The sequence below is a fragment of the Pleurodeles waltl genome, chromosome 3_1 (assembly GCF_031143425.1).
Source record: "Pleurodeles waltl isolate 20211129_DDA chromosome 3_1, aPleWal1.hap1.20221129, whole genome shotgun sequence".
Classification (NCBI taxonomy): domain Eukaryota; kingdom Metazoa; phylum Chordata; class Amphibia; order Caudata; family Salamandridae; genus Pleurodeles; species Pleurodeles waltl.
In genome coordinates this window covers 841,790,217-841,816,327 of record NC_090440.1, presented here as the reverse complement: position 1 = coordinate 841,816,327, position 26,111 = coordinate 841,790,217, and the positions used below count along the sequence as shown (strand labels likewise).

The window sequence follows — 26,111 nt, the reverse complement described above, 5'->3', positions numbered from 1 at the left end:
AGAGTGACCTTAGCTCCCTCATCTTAAGATGGTGGTAAGGGGTGGTGTTGAGTTCCACCACATTCACATCTGTACTAGACATTATGCTTCTAAAAGTTGGAATACTTTTTAAGAATCTAAAACTAGTTCTAGGTTCTAATTCAAACTTTCACAAAACTTTTAAACTCTAAAAGAAATGCTAACAGGGACTAACACAAGGCCCTAGCAGGACTTTTAAAAATTTAGAAAAATGGTTCAAATTGCAAAAGTCTATTTCTAATGACAATTTTTGGAATTTGTTGTGTGATCAGGTATTGGCTGAGTAGTCCAGCAAATGCAAAGTCTTGTACCCCACCGCTGATCCACCAATGTAGGAAGTTGGCTCTGTATGCACTATTTCAAAGTAAGGAATAGTATGCACAGAGTCCAAGGGTTCCCCTTAGAGGTAAGATAGTGGCAAAAAGAGATAATACTAATGCTCTATTTTGTGGTAGTGTGGTCGAGCAGTAGGCTTATCAAAGGAGTAGTGTTAAGCATTTGTTGTATATATACACAGGCAATAAATGAGGAACACACACTCAGAGACAATTCCAAGCCAATAGGTTTTTGTATAGAAAAATATATTTTCTTAGTTTATTTTAAGAACCACAGGTTCAAATTCTACATGTAATATCTCATTTGAAAGGTATTGCAGGTAAGTACTCTAGGAACTTTGAATAATCACAATAGCATATATACTTTTTACATAAAACACATTTAGCTGTTTTAAAAGTGGACAGTGCAATTTTCACAGTTCCTGGGGGAGGTAAAGTAATGTTAGTTCTTGCAGGTAAGTAAACCACCTACGGGGTTCAAATTGGGGTCCAAGGTAGCCCACCGTTGGGGGTTCAGAGCAACCCCAAAGTCACCACACCAGCAGCTCAGGGCCGGTCAGGTGCAGAGGTCAAAGAGGTGCCCAAAACACATAGGCTTCAATGGAGGTAAGGGGGTGCCCCGGTTCCAGTCTGCCAGCAGGTAAGTACCCGCGTCTTCGGAGGGCAGACAAGGGGGGTTTTGTAGGGCACCGGGGGGGACACAAGTCAGCACAAAAAGTACACCCTCAGCAGCGCGGGGGCGGCCGGGTGTAGTGTGCAAACACGCGTTGGGTTTCCAATTGTTTTCAATGAGAGACCAAGGGGTCTCTTCAGCGGTGCAGGCAGGCAAGGGGGGGGCTCCTTGGGGTAGCCACCACCGGGGCAAGGGAGAGGGCCTCCTGGGGGGTCACTCCTGCACTGGAGTTCCGATCCTTCAGATCCTGGGGGCTGCGGGTGCAGGGTCTTTTCCAGGCGTCAGGATTTCAGAGTCAGGCAGTCGCGGTCAGGGGGAGCCTCGGGATTCCCTCTGCAGGCGTCGCTGTGGGGGCTCAGGGGGGACAACTTTGGTTACTCACAGTCTTGGAGTCGCCGGAGGGTCCTCCCTGTAGCGTTGTTTCTTCACCAGTTGAGTCGGGGTCACCAGGTGCAGTGTTGCAAGTCTCACGCTTCTTGCGGGGATTGCAGGGGTCTTTAAATCTGCTCCTCTGAATACAAAGTTGCAGTCTTTGTTGAACAGGGCCGCTGTTCTCGGGAGTTTCTTGGTCTCTTAGAAGCAGGGCAGTCCTCTGAGGATTCAGGGGTCGCTGGTCCTGGGGAAAGCGTCGCTGGAGCAGTTTTCTTCTGAAGGCAGGAGACAGGCCGGTAGGACTGGGGCCAAAGCAGTTGGTGTCTTCTTTCTTCTTCTGCAGCGGTTTTTCAGCTCAGCAGTCCTCTTCTTCTGTAAGTTGCAGGAATCTAAATTCTTAGGTTCAGGGAAGCCCTTAAATACTAAATTTAAGGGCGTGTTTAGGTCTGGGGGGTTAGTAGCCAATGGCTACTAGCCCTGAGGGTGGGTACACCCTCTTTGTGCCTCCTCACAAGGGGAGGGGGTCACATTCCTATCCCTATTGGGGGAATCCTCCATCTGCAAGATGGAGGATTTCTAAAAGTTAGAGTCACTTCAGCTCAGGACACCTTAGGGGCTGTCCTGACTGGCCAGTGACTCCTCCTTGTTATTCTCTTTATTTCCTCTGGTCTTGCCGCCAAAAGTGGGGCCGTGGCCGGAGGGGGCGGGCAACTCCACTAGCTGGAGTCCCCTGTGGTGCTGGAACAAAGGGGGTGAGCCCTTGAGGCTCACCGCCAGGTGTTACAGCTTCTGCCTGGGGGAGGTGTTAGCATCTCCACCCAGTGCAGGCTTTGTTACTGGCCTCAGAGTGACAAAGGCACTCTCCCCATGGGGCCAGCAACATGTCTCTGTTGTGGCAGGCTGCTGGAACCAGTCAGCCTTCACAGGTAGTCGGTTAAGGTTTCAGGGGGCACCTCTAAGGTGCCCTCTGGGGTGTATTTTACAATAAAATGTACACTGGCATCAGTGTGCATTTATTGTGCTGAGAAGTTTGATACCAAACTTCCAAGTTTTCAGTGTAGACATTATGGTGCTGTGGAGTTCGTGTTTGACAAACTCCCAGACCATATACTCTTATGGCTACCCTGCCCTTACAATGTCTAAGGTTTGGCTTAGACACTGTAGGGGCACAGTGCTCATGCACTGGTGCCCTCACCTATGGTATAGTGCACCCTGCCTTATGGCTGTAAGGCCTGCTAGAGGGGTGACTTATCTATGCTGCATAGGCAGTGTGAGGTTGGCATGGCACCCTGAGGGGAGTGCCATGTCGACTTACTCGTTTTGTCCTCACCAGCACACACAAGCTGGCAAGCAGTGTGTCTGTGCTGAGTGAGGGGTCCCCAGGGTGGCATAAGATATGCTGCAGCCCTTAGAGACCTTCCCTGGCATCAGGGCCCTTGGTAACAGGGGTACCAGTTACAAGGGACTTACCTGGATGCCAGGGTGTGCCAATTGTGGATACAAAAGTACAGGTTAGGGAAAGAACACTGGTGCTAGGGCCTGGTTAGCAGGCCTCAGCACACTTTCAATTCAAAACATAGCATCAGCAAAGGCAAAAAGTCAGGGGGTAACCATGCCAAGGAGGCATTTCCTTACATAATTTTAACAAGGTTAAACAAAAACAGTTGAGATATTTGTTGCCCAGGACGCAAAAAGTACTCTTGATGACACTGGTTTGAGAGTTAGAGATAATGGTAAGCAGAGAGGCAAAGGTCAAATAGAAAGAAAGTTCAGTTGCACAGATGGGCTCTTGGAAGGTGAGGCCTGAACAAATTTCCACTTTTCTCATGCCTTAAAATGTATCTGCTCCACACATTGGTATGTAACATGTCTTTTAGTTGATTGCTAAATCTGTGTGAGGAAGCTTCAGCTCCATCGGGAAGCATATATTGGGATACAGGTTAAGAGAATAAAGTCACCCAGGTCACAAGGACAGTGGTAATGAATCACACGTAATTGATTATTAGACACAGAGGCAGCCGCAGCTGCAAATCTCAAGGGGAAGGGCAGGCGGGAAGGGATGGAGACGGGGCGAGCGAATACAAAAAAGAATATTAAAAAAAAAGAAAACGTGCCTTTATGACTGCCGCAGCCTGCCTCGTGCTCCCCTTCTGTTCTGGTGTCCCAGCATTCACTGGGACACCAGCACAGGCTCCACAACAATCCTGGTGCTGCTCGCATACTAAACCTAGCAAAATAGCAGCGCATGATCGGTCTGAGCAGCTTGGCCTTCCGCTCAGACACTGCATGGGCATCTTTGCAGTTTCTCCAACCCAGTTGCGTACACAGCCAGGTTGGAGAAACCTAAGTGTGCATGTGTGTTTGGCTGGCCTGAGAGGGATGGCCAAACACACATGTGCACTTAAAGTGCACAGACTCCATTCCCCCTCCCCTGTACCCCATCACGTGGCCCAGCACCGCCCCTCCCTGCACTTGCGGCTGGCCCAGCCAACAGCTATAAAATAAAACTATAATCAAATATTGTTAGATTTTACAGCTCCTGGCCGTTAGCTGGGGGGGCAAAGCTCCTTCGCCATTGCGAAGGAGCCACCCCTGCACAGAAGCACATGATCCGTAAAGCCTACACAACACACATAGATAATTGGATAACTTTCAAGAGATATTACTGTTACTGAGTTCCATAGGCTACCCTTCCCATAATCCAATGGTATACCTGACTTTGAGTGTGCCCATGTGTTAGCCTTACCTGCCACATCAACATACAAAGTGTTTAATATGTGTTGTTGTTTGCTCAACACAGGAACTCATTCTAAAGGGCCTGGGCAGACCCTTTTGCATTTGAAACAGAGATTTAGGGGCTGATTTAGATCTTGGCAGAGATGGACCTCTGTCACCATAGTAATGGAGAACGCTGTCCACCTGCCTGATTTAAAAGCAGGAAGGCCATTGTTTGAGGGCAGCAGAGACTACTCCATCTCCGCCCTGGTCAATGCAGTAAGGACAGTCAGAGGTTTTACTATATGTCTGTCCACCTAATTTAGATGGGTGGGTCTATGGCCATTTTTCAATGCCTATCACTGCCTGGAATATCCGAGAGGTAAGGGGGACTCAAGACAACCAAACAGGCGAGAACAATAGCAATGTGGAGCACATGGAATGGGGGAGAAAAGCAAACAGAGAGAGTGAGAGAGAGCAATGTGGAGCTGGGAGGGAGGTAGAACACAGGCAAGAAAGCATCAAAGGGGAGAAGCAAATTGAGTCAAACGCATCACAGAGTGGGGCGGGGGAGACGCACACAGGCGAGACTGTAGAGTGGAGAGGGTAAACAAAGCACACTAGGGAGAAGTGAGCAAACACATCCACTCTTGTGGAGTGCTTTAGACAAAAAAAGTAGGTCCCTAACAGCGAGCAGAGGACACATACAAGTCAGAAAATCAACAATATGGTAAAGTGACTAAGGGCCTCCTTACGAGTGTGACAGTCTTACGTCCACCACACTTGCGGTGGCGGTTTGGACTGCTGCCTATATGGTGGTCCGACCGCCACATAACAACCCTGACGGTCCGGTGGCCAGCTCCGCCAGGATCTTGGATCCTGGGGGTCTGGCGGTGGAAGAGATCCTGATGCACCAGGGCAGCACTGCATAAAGCGATGTCTGCGTTGGAGACAGTGAACATTGCGAGGGTGCTGGTGCACCCTGCTGGGTACATCATTGCTGCCAGCTTGATTACAGGCTGGAAACAATGTTGTAGCCTGTTTCCCACTAGGCAAACAGGTATCAGCCCGCCGACCTAGCGGGTAACTCGTAATGACTCCGGCGGGGGTTGGCCATGTAGGTGGCGGACATCCTGTTTAGAGTTTGGCAGACAGGCTTTTCCATCCACCAAACTCGAAATGAGCCCCTGAGCTCCATGGAAGAAAAAAACTAAAGATGGACAAGCAAGCCACTGACTAAGAATGAGGCAAATGAGAGTGACAGTAAAAACAACCATTGGTAAGCAACCCTTCTATGTTCTTGGTTAGTTTTCAATATGTCTTTCACAACCAAATAGGTTGTGCTGTCTGGTAGGCTTGACCTAAATATGACTCAACTCTGGGCATCACTCCGAGTGGCCCATTATTGGAAGCTATAATTATTGCACAGGATATAATCGGAAACAGAGATATTTAGAATGTATTTTGTGTGACAATTATTACCTATCACGTGTTTTGACAGCAAAATGTGGCATAATATCTGCATTTTGCTGCTTATGACAGCAAAATCCGACTGCCCAGATATTAACCAGATCTTTTGTCCCTGGTAAATTTGGTAGGCTTGACCGGACAAAAATTACCTTGGGAAAATTGTGGAGCTATAGTGATTTCACCAAAACCGGAATTTTGCCATGTGTGGTAACAGAAGGTGCCACGCACACCTGAAATTAATAAGCCACCAGAATGTCATGTGATAGGAAAAATGCCAATCTCATGGGAACTTCATCTAAGGCACACACTGGTGCATGCATTGGTGCATTGCATGACTTGAATGTCTTACCTATGCAGGTGACACCATTCTCCATCTCCCTCATAGTGAATCCTGGAGGACAAACTCGAGATATGTGCTCACAGCCACCATGGTTACAGGTCAGAGTGCAGCCATATTCCCCACAGCCACCGGGAACTGTAAAAAGAGAAGATACTAATGGCATGAAGCTGAGAGAGATCAAATGTTATTAATATATTAGTGGCATAGATGTTAGCATATGGTGACTAATTAACTTACATTAAAAAGCCTAACAGAGAAAATAACACAAGCTGAAAATGTGCACATTGAATTACGGTGGACCATGTGGCTACCATTCGTATTAAACACTACGGGTCTCATTACGAGGATGGTTATGACCTCATTCTCTGCCATCCTTTTCAAGGCAGTAACATGCCATGAAAAGGCTGGTGGAGAACAGGTGCAGGGGTCACGGGGGCAGCACTGCCCATGCACTTGGCATGGGGTGCTGCAGGGGCCCTCCACCAGCACCCTCGCAATGTTCACTGCCTGTTCTGCAGACAGTGAACATTGTGAGTGTGATAGTGCACCCTGCTGGCTACAGCACTGCCACTGGCTCAATTACAAGCCAGAGACAATGCTGTAGCCTATTTCTCACTAGGCCATCAGGTATCCTCCCGCTGACCGAGCAGGAAACTCGCAATGACTCCGGCAGGGAGATCGCCAGGTAGACGGCCTCCCTGTCGGGAATTTAGCAGACAGGCTTTCCATCCGCCAAATTCAAAATGAGCTCCAGTGTTTAACGATTTTGCATTCATATTAAAAGAAGTGCTAATGTGAATTAATGTTAAGAATGTTAGGAAAAATATTAAATAAACATGAATTAATCATACTTATATTGAATTAAATTCATTTTGTTAATGAGAGTTACATGTGTGCAGAAAAATAAATGCACGTTTAAAATTATTCTAACATGTCGTAAATTATGTCTGCTATTGAATAATTTGCTTTGCATACTTGAAATGAATTATAAGGTGCGCAATAGGTTTATCAATGCATTGAATGTGTTAATGTGTATTAAGGCTTTCTTAGCTTGACTATGCCTGAAAGATTCATTTTGCAGCTGTAATGGAAAATCACTTGTTTATTCTGTTTTCTCTGACCTGAATTATTTTCCTAGGTTGTTGATGTGCTGTTGAATGTCTTATTGTATTGAAGGCGCAGAACATGCTTGTTATTAACAATGTTGCATTATTTGTTATAGCTGTCGAACCAGACAGCAAAGGTATGATTCCCATAAAAATGTATTAGTTCATTTAGTGTGCAGTAAGAGAAGGTCATGATGTTGCACATTTTTAGAGAATGTAGTATTTAGCCGGAACTGTTTGAAATAATTGAAATGACAATGCACTTTTGCTGAGAAAATCTGGAGTAGTTGCAAATTTGATGGTGCCATCAACAGCCATTGGCCACTGAATCTGATGTCTGAAGGGAGCCCACCTGAAGGACCTATGAATGGATCATGCATATTTCTAATTAGTGAGGAACTTTAGAAATCTGGAGCTAGTCCTAGAGAGCTGTTCAGAACCCTTCCGAAGTCTGTCTGTTCCTGTTTTAAGTCTGCTGTCACCCTCTGTTTCCTCAAGTCCTCAGTTGAGTTTTCTCATCTTAGACTTAACTGCCCTAATCATGTCTATAGTTCAGTCCTAATAAGCCCAACTAATTCTGAACTGCTGATTTGTCCTATGTGCAGCCGGTGTTCTGCACTGTCCTGATGCTGCTGTCAACTGACGCTAGAAGGAAGTGACCGTTCTGCCAGTCAAACATTTTTTTGTCTGCTGTCCCATGAGGAGAGATATAATTAAATGTGGGTTTTTTGTTCCTTTTCAGTTGGATAATTACGCCAGTGCAACTTTTATAGTGAGTTGTCCTAGTTAAATTATTTTTCTAATTATTTTTGCCTTTCTTTTTCTTTTTGCTTTTGTCCGCATGTGTTAGTCTGCTCCCACACAGGCAAGTCTGAATTCCTGTCAGTGATAGGAATGGCCCAGCTCTGAAATCTGAATCTTAAATTGAATTTTGATGATTGACTGATATCACCTGCTTCAAAAACGAATGTGCATATTGTGTTGTTGTTAATTTATATTATTCTTTTGGAGTGTTTAACAGCATTGATATTTAGAAGGCTAAACCTGTACAGACATTTTGGTTAGCCTATGGTTTTCATGTATAGTTACAATTTAGTTTTGCGCACCATATTGATTCTGGGATTGCAATAAAGCTTTGAGACTTTGTTCAGTTTGGAGTTTAATTTAGTGTTACATTGTTTATGGGTTTTAGAACTGTTTAAGGGGTAATGTCATTAATTTGTGATTGAATGATTCTGACTACTACACTCTTCGCCAAATCCAAATGTCTAGTCAACCTTTATAGGTGAGAATAGTGATGGTGTCTCACCTGTGTATTTGTGGTTTCTGAATCTGAGGCAGGGAGGAAAATCTTCCCGGCACAACGCAGCAACAAAGCATAGGGTGCAATGATACATTGATGTTTTCAATGTAAAGCTCATGTTTCTCGCTGACAATTATTGCTTCTTTATGGATTAAGTGCCCAGCTATCAGTCACCTCTAATAGATACATTCATATAGGTGTCCCTAAAATGTAGATTTATCAGTGACCTTTGATTTACTATTAACTTATTAGGCTATATGTTACAATAGGTTGTTTGTATAATAATTTCTAAAGGCAAGTGCTCTATAATTATCTCTTCATGTCCTGTCCTATAAATTATAACTAAAGAATCGTTTCAGGCATCACATATAGCATCAAAGTCTGAATCCATAAAGTGCAAACACACCAGGGGATGTAGGTTAATATATTTAAATAGTTATACTATTCAGGAGACCGTTTCAAGATTTCTTAGGTCTATGGTAACATCTGAATGTTACTGTTGATCATTCAAAGTGTCCCTGCTTTGAGGTTATCATTGTTAAGGGAGATGCCTTGGAGGTCATGATGCTATAGATGATCATTGGTCAATATATTACTAGTGATTGTTCTTTCTGAAGATTTGCGCTGTCTTGGAAGTTAATTTTGACTTATACAAATTAAAATTGTGGTTAAGACCACAAATCAAAATTCCCACAACAGCCATGCAAATCATAATTCACACACCAAATACAGTGTTTGTTTCCTAATCCTTGAAATGACAGATGTAATTATAACTGTTTCAAATAATCTTACAGATGAGATTACATATCACATTACTGTTCCCACTTTAAAGAGACAACTATGAATACAATATTATTCATTGGTTAGTGTATTTGTTCTTACTTTATTAAATTTCCTTTTGTCTGTTGTTATTTATTGGTATAAGTATTTTGAGATCAGAAGCAGTGCATGTGGAGTGCAAAGTTCCTCAAGAAACTTGCCATGATAGTGGATTCATCATTTCGTTGGAAAGCTTCATGTAGATTTGTCCAATGACACCAAAGTTATTAGCAAAACAAACAAGTAGGTTTCCATTGAAAGTCTGGCCTAACCATAACTACACATGTACTATCAAAATGAGGCAATGGGGTTTCCTACTGATATCTTTTGAGAGGTTATAATTGTTGAAGCATTTTCATGAAGTCTCTATGGTTCATAGTGAATGCTTTCTTATGACGTTTCTGCTCTTCTACATAGTTTTCTGGTTGACTCAGTGGACTCATTTGAATCAGGACTCAGCACTTAGGTCTCATTGCTATTGTTAGCTTAAAGCCTATCTGTAACTTAAGCTAAGAACAACTGGAATAAACCCAAATGTACATGAATCTGCTGACTCCTGTCCTTCAATATTAAATACTGTCTTCCAAAGTTCAACACTGTCTATTTTAAATGATCTATTTCCTAGTATAAATGTTCCTGTTTTAGATTAGAAGAGATATACAGGTCACCTTGGACATCACCAACCTCCAATAAATAATAATTCATAAATTAGTATTGATGTGTTTTAAATGTTAGGTTTTAACGTTTGTTCTTGCTGCATAGTAAATTCCCTGTCAACAGATCATTAATGGTCTGTCAGTTTCATGAATGTCAATGGTCTTAGGTTGTAATTTGGCCACACCCCTTTGTTGGTGTTCTTGCCCAGACATTAGTACTGATGTATGTGTTTGTTGTAATCCAGTGTATGCAGATTAAGAAGGATCCTTATGTAACAATGATCATTTCAGCACATAATGGATCTGTAGGTAACAATCAATGCTCTAACCTAAAAATAATGACTGGTCAACTAACCTTCAACTGCAGTCATTGCTGTCAGAGGGATGCAAGAGCGTCCGTTGGAAGCTATCTGGTAACCATGGAAACAGAGACACCTGTAGCTCCCAAGACTGTTTCTACATTGCTGCTGGCAGGGTCCAGGGCTTCGGGATCTAGAACATTCATCCACGTCTAGAGTATATTATAAACCATGATAAAGAGAGAAAAATGGCAGAAATAATCTTCATTAGATGAACAAATGTCCTGATATACTGCCAATGTTTATGGGGCACTCAGAGAAGACTACTGCCAAAGATTGGCACATAGACTCAGACATTGCCAGAAAATGGAATTACAGGAGTAAAGCTTTGCACTGTTAGAGATTTATACCTCGATTATCATACCTGTGGGATTATATAACCCCTATGCCAGCAGGCAGGAGATTACAGATTTTGTTGCCAAAAGTACAAAAGTTTATAGAATTCTAAATTTTTGAGGCCTTAATTTATTTTCTCTGTTCAACTCCAAACTCCAAAGTATCAGAATTCAATGCTTGTGATAAACATCCCATGCCCCATATGGGCACATGTGATGTAGGTTCAAGGGACAATTACAAGTAGTCAGATCATTTCAAACCCTGCACATATGCATGTTAATACAGGGGATAGCAGGTGAGATAAAGCCCACACAACTTTCCCCAGGTACATCCAAAAAGTAAGGTTACTGTAGGTACAAAGATAAATAATTACATTGATTGGCCTTGGATAGCATTAAGTGGTTCTCTACCATTAATATGTTGTGTTATTAAAGGATTAAAAGATGTCATTCACAATAATATTTAGAATAATGTGAGCACACCAACATTTATATCATACCAGTATATCTCAATAATAAATGTTTGTAACCATTAGTAGAAACACTAGTAGAAACTGTTGTTGTTATATTGTATTAATGAACACACATTAGATCACATATACGTTGCATCAAAAACAGCTGACATGTTTTGGGGTCTATGGACATTCTGAAGTCTGTCAATGAATGACAGTATATTTATAATTAATTAATTAATGCCATTACCATAAACAAAAACAATATAAGATAACACTTAAAAAGGATTGAAGCACACTTACATGTTATATAGAGTTCAAAGGTTGAGACTAAATGCAGCATAAACATGTGTGTGTTAATACTGCAAGTGTCAATTCATGAGCAAAGTGCTACCAAGCTAGGAGGGGATAATCAAGACTGGAAACATAAGTTGTTTGTTGAAACTATCAAATTACAACAGTGAAAACAAGTGCAAGGGAAAACAACCTAGTTCTCCAAGAATATAGCACATGGTAAGATGTGATACTGAGTAGAAAAAGCGCACAGAAAAATTGCATGCTGTGGTTGATAGACATATGGAAGGAAAAGATTGTATCTCTAGAAGTAGAATCATTTGTGGAATGACATTTGCTGTTAGAAACATGGAAAGGGGTAGCATGTTAGAAATATGTGATTTAGATGAGGGCATGTTTCACGTAATTCAGTTTAGCATAATCGCTTGGAACTACCTAGAAATTCTGTGAGATTATTCATAAATACGTATGTGGAATTACCTGAAACTTCAGCGAAATTATGTATACTTACGTGAGAAGAGTAATTCTGCATTTAGCACTATTTTGTAATGTAAAAATGACACCTTGTGTCAAAAATGGAAGTGAGCATTTATTTTCTGCTAAGAAATAGTGCCACCACTTGCTAAATGTGCTCTTGTGGTAGGATTTCCAACCAATGTACCCCCTATATTTAGCACTATTTCCTCACTGCAAAATTCCCTTGTTGCATCCAAAATTGGCATGAGAATGCATTTTGTGTTAAGAAGTAGTGCTAAATGCAGCAGAACACAAATAGAGAACGCTTGCCTTCACTAAATGTGCTCTCACTGTGGTATTGCTTTCCCCCAAATTACTCTCAACTATGAAAGCAGGCGTAATCGCAGTTTCATTGGTAGTTAAAATTATGTCCGGTCCTAATATAGATAATGTGAAGGTGTAAATATTTTTAAAAAGTATTAAGTAAGTAATCAGGACTAAATATTTAATTTGTCTGATGATCACAAGTTGAGATGAGTGTTTGTAGTGGCCATCATATATGCTATGAAAGTAGGAGATAAAAACTTGAGGTGAGATATCAAGCGAAAGTGGAAAAGTGTGTAAGGGAAATTAAAACCAAAAAGAACGATATTTTGGGGGAAATAAATGATGATTCTCCTGGTGCTATTGATTTAAGGGACTTCATCAAGCAACATACTGGGAAAGAGATAAAAGTGCAGGTCTGTTTATTTCTGTCTGTGAGATTCAAGAAAGGGAGAGAAGGGTTGGGGGCTATGGACTACTGGTTCTTGGCAGCTGGCTCACACACAAATGGTCAAGAACAGACAGTTCCAGGTCAAGACCAATAGAGGGAGTACAGCACTTCCTGATAACTATAAAGATGATACTAACTACCAAGATGGTGTCCGGCGACTTTTCATTTGCTGTACGGCTCACGTATTTGGTGCCCATCATTTTTGTTGTGTTGTTCCCTTTCCCAGAATGTATTTCCCCTTCCCCTTGTTGTCTTACCTCCTTTCCTTTGCTCCATGATCCTTTGTCCCATTACTACAGCTGACTGTCTGACTGTCCTCCAGATGCTTCTGGGACTCAAGGTGTTTCCTGGATCCTTTGGGCCTTGATATCACCATCTTCTCTGCAATACCCGGTGAGCCCCACCAACTTCCTCTCTTGTGTATGCTTTCCTAGGTGGTCTATATCTATATGTATATGTGTATAAATATATGTATGTATGTGTGTATGTATATATATATATATATATAGCTCTCTCTCTCTCTCTATATATATATATATATATATATATAATACACATTTATATATATCTATATATATATATCTCCCTCTCTCTCTCTCTGTCTCTCTCTCTCTCTCTCTCTCTCTCTATATATATATATATATATATATATATATATATATATATATTCACTGAAAAAACAAAGGTTACAGGGAGGTTATAGTTAGGTTCAGATTTTACACATACAAAACTATAGAAATTCAGCAATAATAGTTATATTTATCCCAAGTAACTATAACTCGTGCCCTAAGGTAACTATAACACGCGCCCCTGCCATGCATAATTTTTATCATCAATAATTTAACTGTAAATGTTGCAGTGATATTCTCAAAGATGCCATAGGAGATGTCACGACTGATGAAATATGTGGAGTAATTAGCTGTGCATGGCAAGTGTGCAAGTTATAGTTACCTTAAAGCCTGGCAACATATTCGAGGGGGAGAAGGACATGCAGCCCCCTCCTCAGACCAATTTGGGCCCGGCGACCCATCCTCCGGGACTTGACCAACCAAGGGTAGGTGCCTCTGGTGCTCACCTAGGGTATCCACCATATCCTGGCTTGGGGCCATAGGAGAAGCCCAACCAGTGGGATCCTGCATTGCTCCTGCCCACAGGGAGAAGCTAAAGATGCTGCTCCCTGCAGGCAGGAGCAATAGTCAGATGTGTTTTCCAAAACAGATCTGAAGTTCTCTTGTTGTGTAGCCATTTTAGTTGTAGCTCCATGCACGTTAGTTTAATACATTAGGCCACTGTGCACCTTGACCTAGATATATTTTATTCAGCTTTGCATTGTTATTTTGACAATAACCAGTTTTACGGTCTTGTTTTAATTTCTTCTATCTAACTGTTTTTGCTTAGCCCAGCACTGTGTTCTCAAACAACACATTCTTGATCACTTTGTGCTTCAGTCAAGGCTACAGTTTGGTACATTGCCGGTGAACGTGGTAGAAGTTTAGTCTCCAAGATTCGTAGAAAATACACATCCTTACATAGGGACATTTCCTTAGAACATCAGCTGTTTTATTATAAAAACACTTCCTAGTCCCAATACACGTCAAGAGGGAGATTCGAGCCAGGGAACCACAACTGCACGCTGAATGCTTCGCTGCAGATGCTAACACAGACTATAGGCCTTTGCTCAGGTATGAGGGTTGATGTCCTCCCGGGGGAACCTGAAAGGCAGGATTAGAGCTTAACATGCCGTGCTCAAAATATGATTTAGATAGAAAATAGTTCATCGATTCTAGTGGCAATATGATAGCATTATTCTTATGCTTCACTCTCATCGTCACCATTTTAATATTGTTGTGTTGTGTCATTCTGGTTATTGCAGCTCACGCTTTGCTATCTAAAATGCAGTTGTTTTATTAAACCAATCTTTAAAACTCATACTGCTTTTATTGTCATTTATATATGAGACCGAATTGTAAATGAGAAAACCGGATGCGACCTGAGTGACCACGACTTCCCTGAGAAGTATGATATGTCATGCGCTCGGCTGCCCAATCATCTGTACCTTTTGGGAGAGATGAGGCACTGCTAGTTAGCCGGAGCAAAACCCAGATTTGGAGCGACAGCTGTCACGCACCGTGGGTCAGATTCAGTCTACCACACTGTGGATGATCTTGCTGCTCAAAATCCAGTAGTCTCATTAGAATAATGAGAGTCTACGTGACACTCTGTTGCTGTTGGGAGCAATTTTAAAGCTCCCGCCAGCTGGGAGTGGGCTTCGTGTTTGTTCTTTCTTGGTGGGAGATTTGAAATTACGCCCACCAAGTGAGACCCTCCCAGACATAGCCTGAGCCAGCCCTGGGGTCCATTAATAGATGTGTTTAATTTTGCACTAAAGGTTCTATTTTTATTTATCACATTTGCAAACATGCTCTCTCTTTCATATGAAAGTGATATACACAAAGGTTTTAAGTGGTTTGTTGGAAAGGTGAGGGTGTGGCCATGTATTATATTGCATAAAGTACCCCTCCCAAACGTTATAAGAACATTGCAAGTCACCTTGGGGTTCAATAACTAAAAATAATGAAGTCGGACTTCAGCTTCATTCCTAAATATGGTTATGGAACTCCTTGGTAACTTGCAATACCCTTATGGTGTACTGCAAGGGGGTACTTTACCCTTAATTTCTATAGCCCTTATGCCTCTTTTTCTATCAGGGCTTTCAGCCTTAACTTTGAGATTGCATCAACAATTCGGGACATGCAGAGATATTCTCCTGTTACAGGCCCTCTCTGATGTGGTGTGCTTCTTGCTTGCCTTCCTTTACCTCTATACCCTTCTTTTCCTATTTGGTACTGATCTGGGATGTTGTGTTATCATCCCACCTCATAGGAAGAGCTAAAAGAGAGATTGGTGGAATAATATGTATCCGGAGCCTGGCTCTCCTTCTCGGGAACAGGCACAGTCCTGACAGGGATAGGACATATTCAAGTGTTGTAGGTGTAGAGCAAGATAAGTAATACATTCAATAGTAAGCAGAATAAAACAGGTAGAGTAACCTGATATATAAAAAATAATTAAATAAAAGCTTTATAGCTGGTTTCTCGAGAGCGATAATTATAATTCTTCCCAGGGAAAAATTGTAAAGGCTAACCAGGAAAAGGAATTAAGAAAGAGTTATAGAAGTTAGAAGTGTGTGCTTGTGTGAAATCTGTATACACTTATGTAAGAAGCTGGCTCTTTATATAGTGGACTAAAATGAGGTACACTGTGCAAAGCATTCAAGCAATCCCCCAGAGTATCACGAAGGAACAAGTGACATCCCAAATGCTCTCTTTTTAGGTAGTGTGGTCCAACGGGGGGGCCCTAAATACTCAATTTAAGGAAAGATAACGGTAGTGTAGGGTAGTATCTTAGGATGCAGATCACCCTGTAGGGAGGGTTGTCCACAACTCAGTCTGGATATGCTTTGTTTCTTACCTCCTGGAGTGGTCTCTCTCGGGGTTTAGATTCTCATCTGTTGGTGGCAGGCTGGCCAGAACTGGTCAGTGAGCTTGCATGAAGTTGGTACATTTTCAGGGGGCTCCTCTAAGCTTTCCTCTGGGTGCATGTATTAATAAATCCATCACTGGAATCAGTGAGGGTTTATTAATACTAGATGTTTGATTCCTTGTTTCAGTGAAGCCATCATGGAGCTGGGGAACTCATATTGACCAGTGTCCAGCACTTGTACTTAAAATGGCTTCACCTGACCGTCTAAAAATTGGCAAAGACATAACAGGGGCATATTTGCTTTTGCAGATACGCCCACACATGTAAAATAATACACCCTGCCTTCTGGCTGTAAGGCCTGCTGTAGGGGTGGCTTGCAAATATTGAAGGCAGTGTTTAGATGGCATTGTACACAAGTGTGTGCCATGTCATGTTTTTACTTTTAGGGAGCACCATGTCATGAAGCCTGCAAGGGCAGTCTGCATGAGGTTGGTGCTGGGTCCCTTATAGTGGCACAAGTTGTGCTGCAACTCTTAAGGGCCCTCTTCAGTTCACATACCCTAGGCACCCAAGGTAACATTTACTAGGGACTAACAGAGGTGCTAAAGGGCCTGGCCACTTGAAGATCAAGTGACCAGGTGTCTTGTTTTGGGGAAGGAACCCTGGCACTAGTAACCTGTTAGCAGGAACCTTGTGCATTTTAATTAAAGTTGCATCAAAAAAACAGCTACAAAGCAGGGGGTACTACAACCAGGACCCATCTTCCTACAACGTATTATAGCAATAGAAACAGTATGGGCTAAAGTAGAGCCCATTGTTTTCAGTAGGGGCATGAAAACTGTGTGTTTGGACAAAATACTGATTATGAAATATTGTGTGACATGGCTATCATTTTACAAGTATTGTGAATACAAAAATATCGTGGAACATAAGACTGAAGGTATGAATATTTTATTTAGGTATAATATATCTTTTTTACTAACATTGTTTTATTTAGTTTGCTTACTTTAGTATAGTGGTTATAAATATCAATTTCTAATCAATGTATTAGACTTTAGTTAATATGTTAATTTATGTGTTAGTATTGCTAGTTTATTTGTTAAGTTTTTAAATATAGTTTGTGATTTTACATGTTTATTTCTTTAACATTTAATTAGTGGTTTATAAAGTAGTACCAGATTTTGGGTGTTGACGGAATAGGGACAGATGTTAATGAAATTATAGTTAATTTAAATGTAATGTTAATTAACAGTTTTATTGTTATTTAAATATTTAAACATCAAAAATGTAAATTATATGTTAAGTTATCTGTTGTACTTAAGTGTAATTTGTTAATTTTAATATATTAATGAGTTCATATATATATATTTTTTTATAATTTATATTTGTGTAACAGGTTGTTGGGTCTGTTGGGGAACATAATGGGAAATTAATTAAAGTCCAATTAATTTAAACTTATTGGTAATTGGTTTTATATTATGAATTAAATAGTTTCTTGATTGTTAATCATGTAAATTGTTTAACATGTTGTTTATTTTATGTATCCAAGTTGAATGTGTATATTTTAATGTATATTTAAATATTAATAGTTCTGTTAAAAGTTTGTATTTTAGTAGTAGGTTGTTAGCTTTTTAGGTAAATAGGGTGTGCATTGGAGGGCTGGGAGCCATCTGACGCCACAGTGCTCATGTGGATCGGATGGCTCCTAGTCATCCACTCAGATAGCACAGGAAAGTCCTCTGGTGTAGGCACTAGAGGAATTTCCTTTCTGCAAAAGCAGCCTCGGCACGCTACGTCACTTCACTGAAAACAAAAGTAAAATGAGACGATTGGCTAAACACCTGGGAAGGGGGAGGGGCTCCTTAGACAAGCACCTTAGTTTTCCCACCTCCATTTTCTGGACCAATACAGTCTTTTGGCCCCCCTGGGAGGCAGATAGGACAATAGCCCCCGATCTGCCAACCTGGGGGGTGGGTGGACACAAAGCCTACTACACAACAGGGATCCTTTTTTGTTACTATGTAGGGCTGGGGGCCACCCAGAATGGGCATGCCAATGTCCCCACCCCCCAAAAAATAAATAGAAACAGTCTTTCTGCTCCCCTTGGGGTTATTACCCTCAATCTGCCCCCAGGGTGGGGCAGAAATCCCACAAGACACCAGTTTCTTTTTTTTAATAAATGAGTGGTGGGGGCTGCCTGCAGTGGGCAAAGCAATGCCCTCACCATATATATATTTGGGACTAAAGTATTTCTACCCCCGGGGGGGGGGGAAATGGGGGCAGTAGCCCTGATCTACACTCTGGTGGAGGGAAAAAAGCCTACTAGGCAGCATGGATTTTTTTTCAATACGTAAGGGTGGGGGGCTGCCCAAAATGGGCATGCCAGTGCCCCCATCCCTCCCAAAAACAAATGGGCACAGCAAGAGGACCTTTGATTCTTGGGGTTTTTGATTTTATATATGGGCCAAGAGACCTTGGCTAACTTCCACTATCGTCCTACTTGCAATAGTGAGTAGCTGCACTTTTTGGACTTGGGTATACTCCTACCTGGAAAACCCTACGAGATCCAAACCCTTCTGAAAACTAAACATCTGGGGGAGTCCATGGTGGTGTGCTTCACATGTACCCCACACTGTTTTCTTAACCACAATGCCCTGCAAACCTCCAACTTGACTGAAGTCACACATTTTCCCTAAATTTCTGTGATGGAAACTTTCGGAATCCACAGGAATCCACAAAATCCCTACTACCCAGCATTGCCACATCTGTAACATTAAAGATTCTGCCCCACTTGCATGGATGCCCAAAGCAGAGTCAGTCTAAAAAGATATGGGAAAAACTACCCTTAAGGACCGACTTTGGTTCACCCCTCAATTTCTACATGCTTTTGGCCCTTCCCTGTTGCAGCCACATGGCCCGCTTACACAACTGAGGTATAATTTTCATTGGGAGAATGGGGGGAATGTTGGGTGGTAGGAAACTTGTGCCGGTGTGGTGATCCCACACAGAAATGTGAGGAAAATGTGATGTTTTTAGCTACATTTGAGGTTTGCACAGGATTCTAGGTAAGGAATCATTGGGGGATCCATGCAAGCCACACATCCCATGACTCCCTTGGATGTCTAGTTTTCAGAAATATCTGAATTTTGTAGCTTTCCTTTTATGGCCACCAAGCCTGGGACCAAAAACCAGGTGCCCCCTTTGTAATAGATAATTTTGATATCTCCACAATACGTTTTGGGCCCTTTCCTTTTGCAGGCACTTAGCCCACCCATACAAGTGAGGTAGAATTTTTATCGGGAGACCTCGGAGAATGCTGGGTGGTAGCAGATTTGTGACTCCCCTCAAATTCCAAAACTGTCCACCACAAAAATGTGTTTTTTAAACATGAGGTTTGCAAGGGATTCTGGGTAGCAGAACCTGATGACAGTCCCACAAGTCACCCCATCCTGGATTCCCCTGGATGTCTAGTTTTAAAAAATGTACAGGTTTTCTAGGTTTCCCTAGGTGCCGGCTGAGCTAGGGCCCAAAATCCACAGCTATTGAACGCTCTGACAAAAAAAAACATTTTTTATGCAGTTTTCAAAAAAGTAATTTTTAACTTTTCAATACAAAGCACTTAGATGCACAGGTTCTCCAACTGACTGGATCGTAAAGGAAAGAAGTAAAAAAGCTAAATATTAGAATCTACCCTCTTAATTGCTTCAAAGCGCTAACATATTTTGGAAGAAAAAGAGCAACTTTTCTTATGTCTTATGTCTTATGTCTTATGTCACACGGTCCGGGCAAGTCCTGCTGCAGCCTGCCAAAGTGTAAACTCTGACAAAGGCCACTGCATTCTTTCCTGCCGTGATGCCAGGCTAACTCAGAGTGAGGAAGGAAAGAGAGAAACTGGTTCTACCCCCCTTTGGAGGAGAGAGAAAGAGCTGGGAGGTGACTGCAGGGCGGAGCTCCTCTCAGCTTCTGTTAATGTAACTCCAGGAAATCAGACAGTAAATACAAAGACATCCCTTCTATACAACTGGGAAACACATTACCAACCAGCCACTCAAAACAGGAGTGCTTTGGGACTGCTGTGGGGCCATGACTACAGCTGCCTGCAAGAGTAAAGGCAGAGCCAGGGGCTGCACATAGGGGCGGGGAAAGAGTAGGACTGTGCAGACCAAGATCATTTAAGAAATGTGAGCGCATTAGATTCTGCAGGTGTAGTTATATAGTGGCCTGGCATCATCTGGCATACCTTCAGTCTGTCCACATTTTAAGACAATCGCAAACTGCATTTTGGGACTTGCAGTTACGCTTTTACACTAGCATACCTGGACTCAAACATCCCAGCATGCAACATACTGGAGATTAAAATGTCAGACATGGCATTAGGTGTCCATGACATGAGGCCTCTTCAAGGGCATGTACCAGCAAAAGGTGAGACACCTGCTGAAAGTGTCATTTAGCTTGAGGGCAATGTTTTCACGTAGACCTCATGCTAAAGGAAACAACAAAGAAGAAAATGACTCAATTTAGTTACAGACGTGGTTAAACAGAAACCGTAAAGAAACCATCATAGAAGGACAACTACAGAACACAGTTGAAGACACATCAAAGGATTGTATTTAAGGCTGCCGTTTTTGGGTGTGCTGCATTTTAATCTCTGCACAGCTCTACAACTGAAACAGACTTTGGTCGAGCACACATACTTTCTATACATGCTTTAAATGAAGATTACAAAGAACATTGCTTTGCACAGGATTCATCAGCAACACAACATCAGCAAAGACATAACATACTTGATAGATGACTGCAGGAAAACGTATTAATTAAAAGATGGCGACTGTCTATGCCAACATCAAAAGTTTAAACGTTTTGATAGGGCCCGATGCAAGACTACCCATAAGAACAAGACAAATAGAGCGAGGGCGAGGTGGCCTTAGGAACGCCCCCTCTGCTGTTGTTTTATGGTTGCAGAGGGGGGAAGGGAGACCTGCTGGAGGACTTGCCCAAGGAAGTGTGGCTGCTCTGAAACACACACCCAGAGTGTAAGACGAGCAGGCAAAAAGTTAAAAAAGGACCCCTACAAAAGAGATAAACAGGACAAAGTGCAATCATACAGTAGTTGGTCCCTGCTCTGTAAGAGAAAAAGGAGGGACAAAGAAGCAGAACTGACCACTAGCGATTTTTAAAAGACACTGCAACCAACAAATGAAATCGCTTTAAGCCCATGGTATAAGTATACTTACAAGAATACACAAGGCCAAATGCTTACGCTCAACCTAAAAATAGTTTGACACTTTATAATGACACCTTTATATATATGTATATAAATACATATGCATGTGTAAAATTAAATGATTGATTAAAGTACGTATTTTAAATTATATTAGTTTAATCTATTTAAATAGTATATATATATTAATTTAAGGTCTATATTTATTTAACAATTATGTTCTTACCTTTTTTTGGGGCAATATTCCCTTTCACAATATTACAACTACTGGATCACGATATTATGGTTCACTATGTTTTTGAGACAATATTTACATTTCCAGATAATTATACTGACAATGGCCCTCATTACAACATTGGCGGTAAATGCTGCTTACCTCCGTGCAGAACACCGCCAACACACCGCTGCGGCGGCGGAATTCCGCTACAGCTATTACAACCCACAGCTCGGAATCCTCCATAATACAGACACCCACACAAGTCCGCCACACCAAAGGTCAGTGATAAACTGGCAATAACAAAACCGACAGCGTCACGCCAACAGGAATATGCACACACTATCACGACCCACGAATCGCGCAGTGGTCTTTCAATCGCGGTATTCCATTGGCAGTACACACCGCTGCGCTCAAAATACACACACATTTACAAAACACAACCACATTGGTAAAATTTAAATACACACACTTGATACACATACACACACCACTCCCACACACCCAATCCAACATAAAACATACACCCACATCACCCACAAACCCTTACTACCAAAAATTCCGAAAGAAGGCCAGAGAGAGACACCACCAGAAACAACACTAGCATCCACAGACACACAATATCATCACTCACACAACATCCACGCACCTCAAACAACACACAACAACATATCCCCTCACACATCACAACACACACCACCTCACACATCACCCACACCACATCATGGCACCACAATGACACCCCAGGTTCTCTGAGGAGGAGCTCAGGGTCATGGTGGAGGAAATCATCCGGGTAGAGCCACAGCTATTCGGATCACAGGTGCAGCACACCTCCATTGCTAGGAAGATGGAGCTATGACGTAGAATCGTCGATAGGGTCAATGCAGCGGGACAGCATCCAAGAACACGGGATGACATCAGGAAGAGATGGAACAACTTACAGGGGAAGGTACGTTCCGTGGTCTCAAGACACCAGACTGCAGTACAGAGGACTGGCAGTGGATCCCCACCTCCTCCCCCACAACTAACATCATGGGAGGAGCAAGTCTTGGCAATACTGCATCCTGAGGGCCTCGCAGGAGTAGCAGGAGGAATGGACTCTGGTAACTCAACTCTTAACTATTATAACCCCCACCCTACCTGCATGCCATCACATACCCCCACCCTCACCCTCACCCCCATCACTCCAACACCTCACATATGTCCCACTATCACAACCCACCCATCCCAACACCAAGCCCTGCATGCAACACCAAAGCAGGGACACCCATCACCAAAGCATGTCCACTACAGATACCCACACAGACCCCAAACCAAATATCACACAAGGACCTAGACAAGAATGCAAGCACTAGAGTACAGGGTCACTCGCCCATTGCACAGAATGGCACACACAGATGCAATAATCATGCCTTTACACCCCTGCAGGACCCCTACCCAACTTCACCAGACAGGAGGTTCCAGACATATCCAGTCCCCCCACAGTGATGACAGCATCTCTGCACAACTGGATCAAGATGACCAGCCCGGCCCATCTGGGACCTCAGGACAGTCGGTTCCCCTGACACTGGCACAACCCACCACAGAGCCTCCCCCCTCAGGAAACACCAGCACAGCACCCACCCAGCGGGTCCATCCCTCTGTCCCCAAGACACGTCAAGGAGCAGTGTGTCCACCACTACAGGGAACCCACCACCCCAAGAAAATCAGGGACCTGGGGGCAGTGGCAGTGGGCACACAGTTCAGGGGACAGAGGAGCAGGAAAACAGGGGAACTGGGAGGACAGCTGTGCGACAGGGGGAGGACAGGCCCAGGGAACCCACTTTCCAAGAGGCCCTCTCCAACATCATGGGAGCGTACCCTCATTCCCAGGAGACAATGGCAACGGTACTGGCCAACTTTCAGGAGGCCCAGTGGCTGCAGGAGGAACACTATCTGGGGATCAGGGAGGAACTGAAGTCCATTAACACCACCCTGGTCACCATTGTAGGGGTCCTGAAGGACCTTGTCAACACCAAGAGGGACACTGTGGCACAACAAGGGGCCCCTGACACTAGCCTGGATGATGAACAGCCCTCCACCTCCGCCGGCGCTAGTGGACAGGAGGCACCGCCACAGGACCACGACACCAGAACCCCACCCCATGCAGATGGAGAACCACCCCTCAAACGGTCCCTGAGATCCAGGAACAAGACAGAGAACATTGCCAAGACCCCCGCCAGGAAATAAGACCCCCCTGAATGTCACCCTGTCCATCCTTCAACTGCCCTTGCTCCTCTTCCTATGCCCCTTTGGACAATGCACCTGTGAAACAAATAGACTGGACTCTGCCATGGACATTCCTCCACCATCACTCCAGCCCATTTTACAACCCCCTCCACATATTTGCACAGAAATAAACACACATCAATCACAAAACAATCTGGAGTCAGTCTGTGCTTTCACTAATGTGTAAATGCAATAACTATGGAATATAGCAATGTCAATTTAATTGCCCACATACCAATGAAACACAGCTGTAGGTCTTGCGGAAATATAGCAGAGTGCACAAAGTGGGACCCACATCTGTTAAATGGAAAGTCAAAGTGACAAGTCAGGGTCCATACACTGGGTGAAAATGACAGACTTCTGATATCTCAAACAATAGTATGAGATGTGTGAGGCAGTGACATCTTCTTACCTGTGTCTCACTGGAAGTATTGCTGAATAACGTTGTTTCTGTTGTCGATATCCTCTTCTTCTGCCTCCTCTTCTTCACTGTCCACAGGCTCCACAGCTGCCATAAGACCTCCATCTGGACGATCCTCCTGCAGAAAAGGCACCTGTCGTCGTAAAGCCATGTTGTGCAGCATACAGCAGGCCACGATGATCTGGCACACCTTCTTTGGTGAGTAGTAGAGACAACCACCTATCATATGGAGGCACCAGAACCTAGCCTTCAGGAGGCCGAAGGTCCGTTCGATCACCCTCCTAGTTCGCCCATGTGCCTCACTGTAGCGTTCCTCTGCCCTTGTCCTGGGATTTCTCACTGGGGTCAGTAGCCATGACAGGTTGGGGTACCCAGAGTCACCTGCAAATTTCGAGGGACAACTGTTAGACACACACTAACCCGTAGGGACAAGCCCATACCCAGACAACTATTCACACTGTATGGGGTCCTTGTCCTCACCTATTAGCCACACACAGTGCCTCTAGAGTTGCCCCATCAGATAAGGGATGCTGCTATTCCTCAGAATGTAAGCGTCATGCACTGAGCCAGGAAATTTGGCATTCACATGGGAGATGTACTGGTCGGCCAAACACACCATCTGCACATTCATCGAATGATAGCTTTTCTGATTTCTGTACACCTGTTCACTCCTGCGTGGAGGTACCAAGGCGACATGAGTCCCATCAATGGCACCTATGATGCTGGGGATATGCCCCAGGGCATAGAAGTCACCTTTCACTGTAGGCAAATCCTCCACCTGAGGGAAAATGATGTAGCTGCACGTGTGTTTCAGCAGGGCAGACAACACTCTGGACAGCACGTTAGAGAACATTGGCTGGGACATCCCTGAAAAGACCCACTTGCCAGGAAATGGAGTACTGAAAGGACCTGCACTAGAGGGGGTATCCCTGTGGGATGGCAGATAGCTGACATCAGGTCAGCTGGGCACACAGTTCATGGATTGTTGCACAATCAAGTCTGTAGGTGACTATTACGTGTCTCTCTTCCATTGTCGTCAGGTCCACCAGCGGTCTGTACACAGGAGGTTGCCGCCATCTCATCACCTGCCCCAGCAGACGTGCCCTATGCAGGAGAACAGTTAGCAGAGAGTCAGCCTACACTGAGGTATCACAAAATGTCATTTGCACACATTTATTAATCTGCAATGTGCCTGTTACTGTGTGTATGCAAGGCCTAGATAGGTGTGACGCAGTTATTATTAATGCCATGTGGTTCCCCTGAAATGGCGGCTGCCTGACCTGTAAGGTGGGACAAGGGGATATGAGGTAACTGCACTGGCGTTCTACACCGTCGCGGTAGGCGGTCGAAGACCGCAGCGCAATCCTGCATTGGTTAACATTGGACTCTATGGGTCCCAGGAGCCAATGACGATGTACGCCAGGGGTGACGGCACGCACCGCCGAGATGTGACCGCCATTTTCTGACTGTTCCCTCACTTGATACCTGACCTTCAACAGGAGAGGACCTACACTGCAAGTGCTGCTGTGACCTCAGTCTGGAAGCGACGATGGCTCATGTGTCTGGGGAAAGGGCCCCTGCCTTGACTTCGGAGGAGTTGGAGAAATTATTGGATGGGGTCCTCCCCCAGTACACACAAATGTACGGTCCTCCAGACAAACAGGTGAGTACACTGTGAGCATGCTGCATGGGCAATGCCTGTTTGGAGTGGTGTTTGGAGTGGTGTGGATGGAAGATACATGGGGGGGGGACTGAGGCCTGCATGAGCGGACTGTGAGTGTATGTGCGTCAGGGCAAGGGTGGGAACGTGGACCAATGAGTATGATGGTCCGGACGGGTAAAGATCTTCCTTCTCCCCTGTACTATTCCTCTAGGTCAGTGCCCACCAGAAGAAGGATATTTGGCGTGCTATGGACATCCGGACCCTGGGGGTCCACCACAAACGGAGCACCCACTGCCGGAAAAGATGGGAGGACATTCGCCGCTGGAGCAAGGAGACGGCGGAAGCCCAGCTGGGGATGGCCTC

The 26,111-nt window shown here is 43.7% G+C and overlaps 1 protein-coding gene across 2 annotated transcripts in view; it reads right to left on the bottom strand.

Moving 5' to 3' along the window:
- The window catches only part of VWCE (von Willebrand factor C and EGF domains), a 424,528-nt gene that overhangs the window by 245,117 nt on the left and 153,300 nt on the right, over nucleotides 1-26,111 (bottom strand). Inside the window, exons 6-7 of one of the 2 annotated variants that reach the window (XM_069223762.1) lie at nucleotides 10,163-10,318; nucleotides 5,933-6,058 (exon numbers count right to left, since the gene is read on the bottom strand). In XM_069223762.1, coding sequence (XP_069079863.1) covers nucleotides 5,933-6,058; nucleotides 10,163-10,318 — 282 coding nt within the window. The remainder of the gene's footprint in view (nucleotides 1-5,932; nucleotides 6,059-10,162; nucleotides 10,319-26,111) is intronic. The other variant, XM_069223763.1, reaches the window with a different exon arrangement.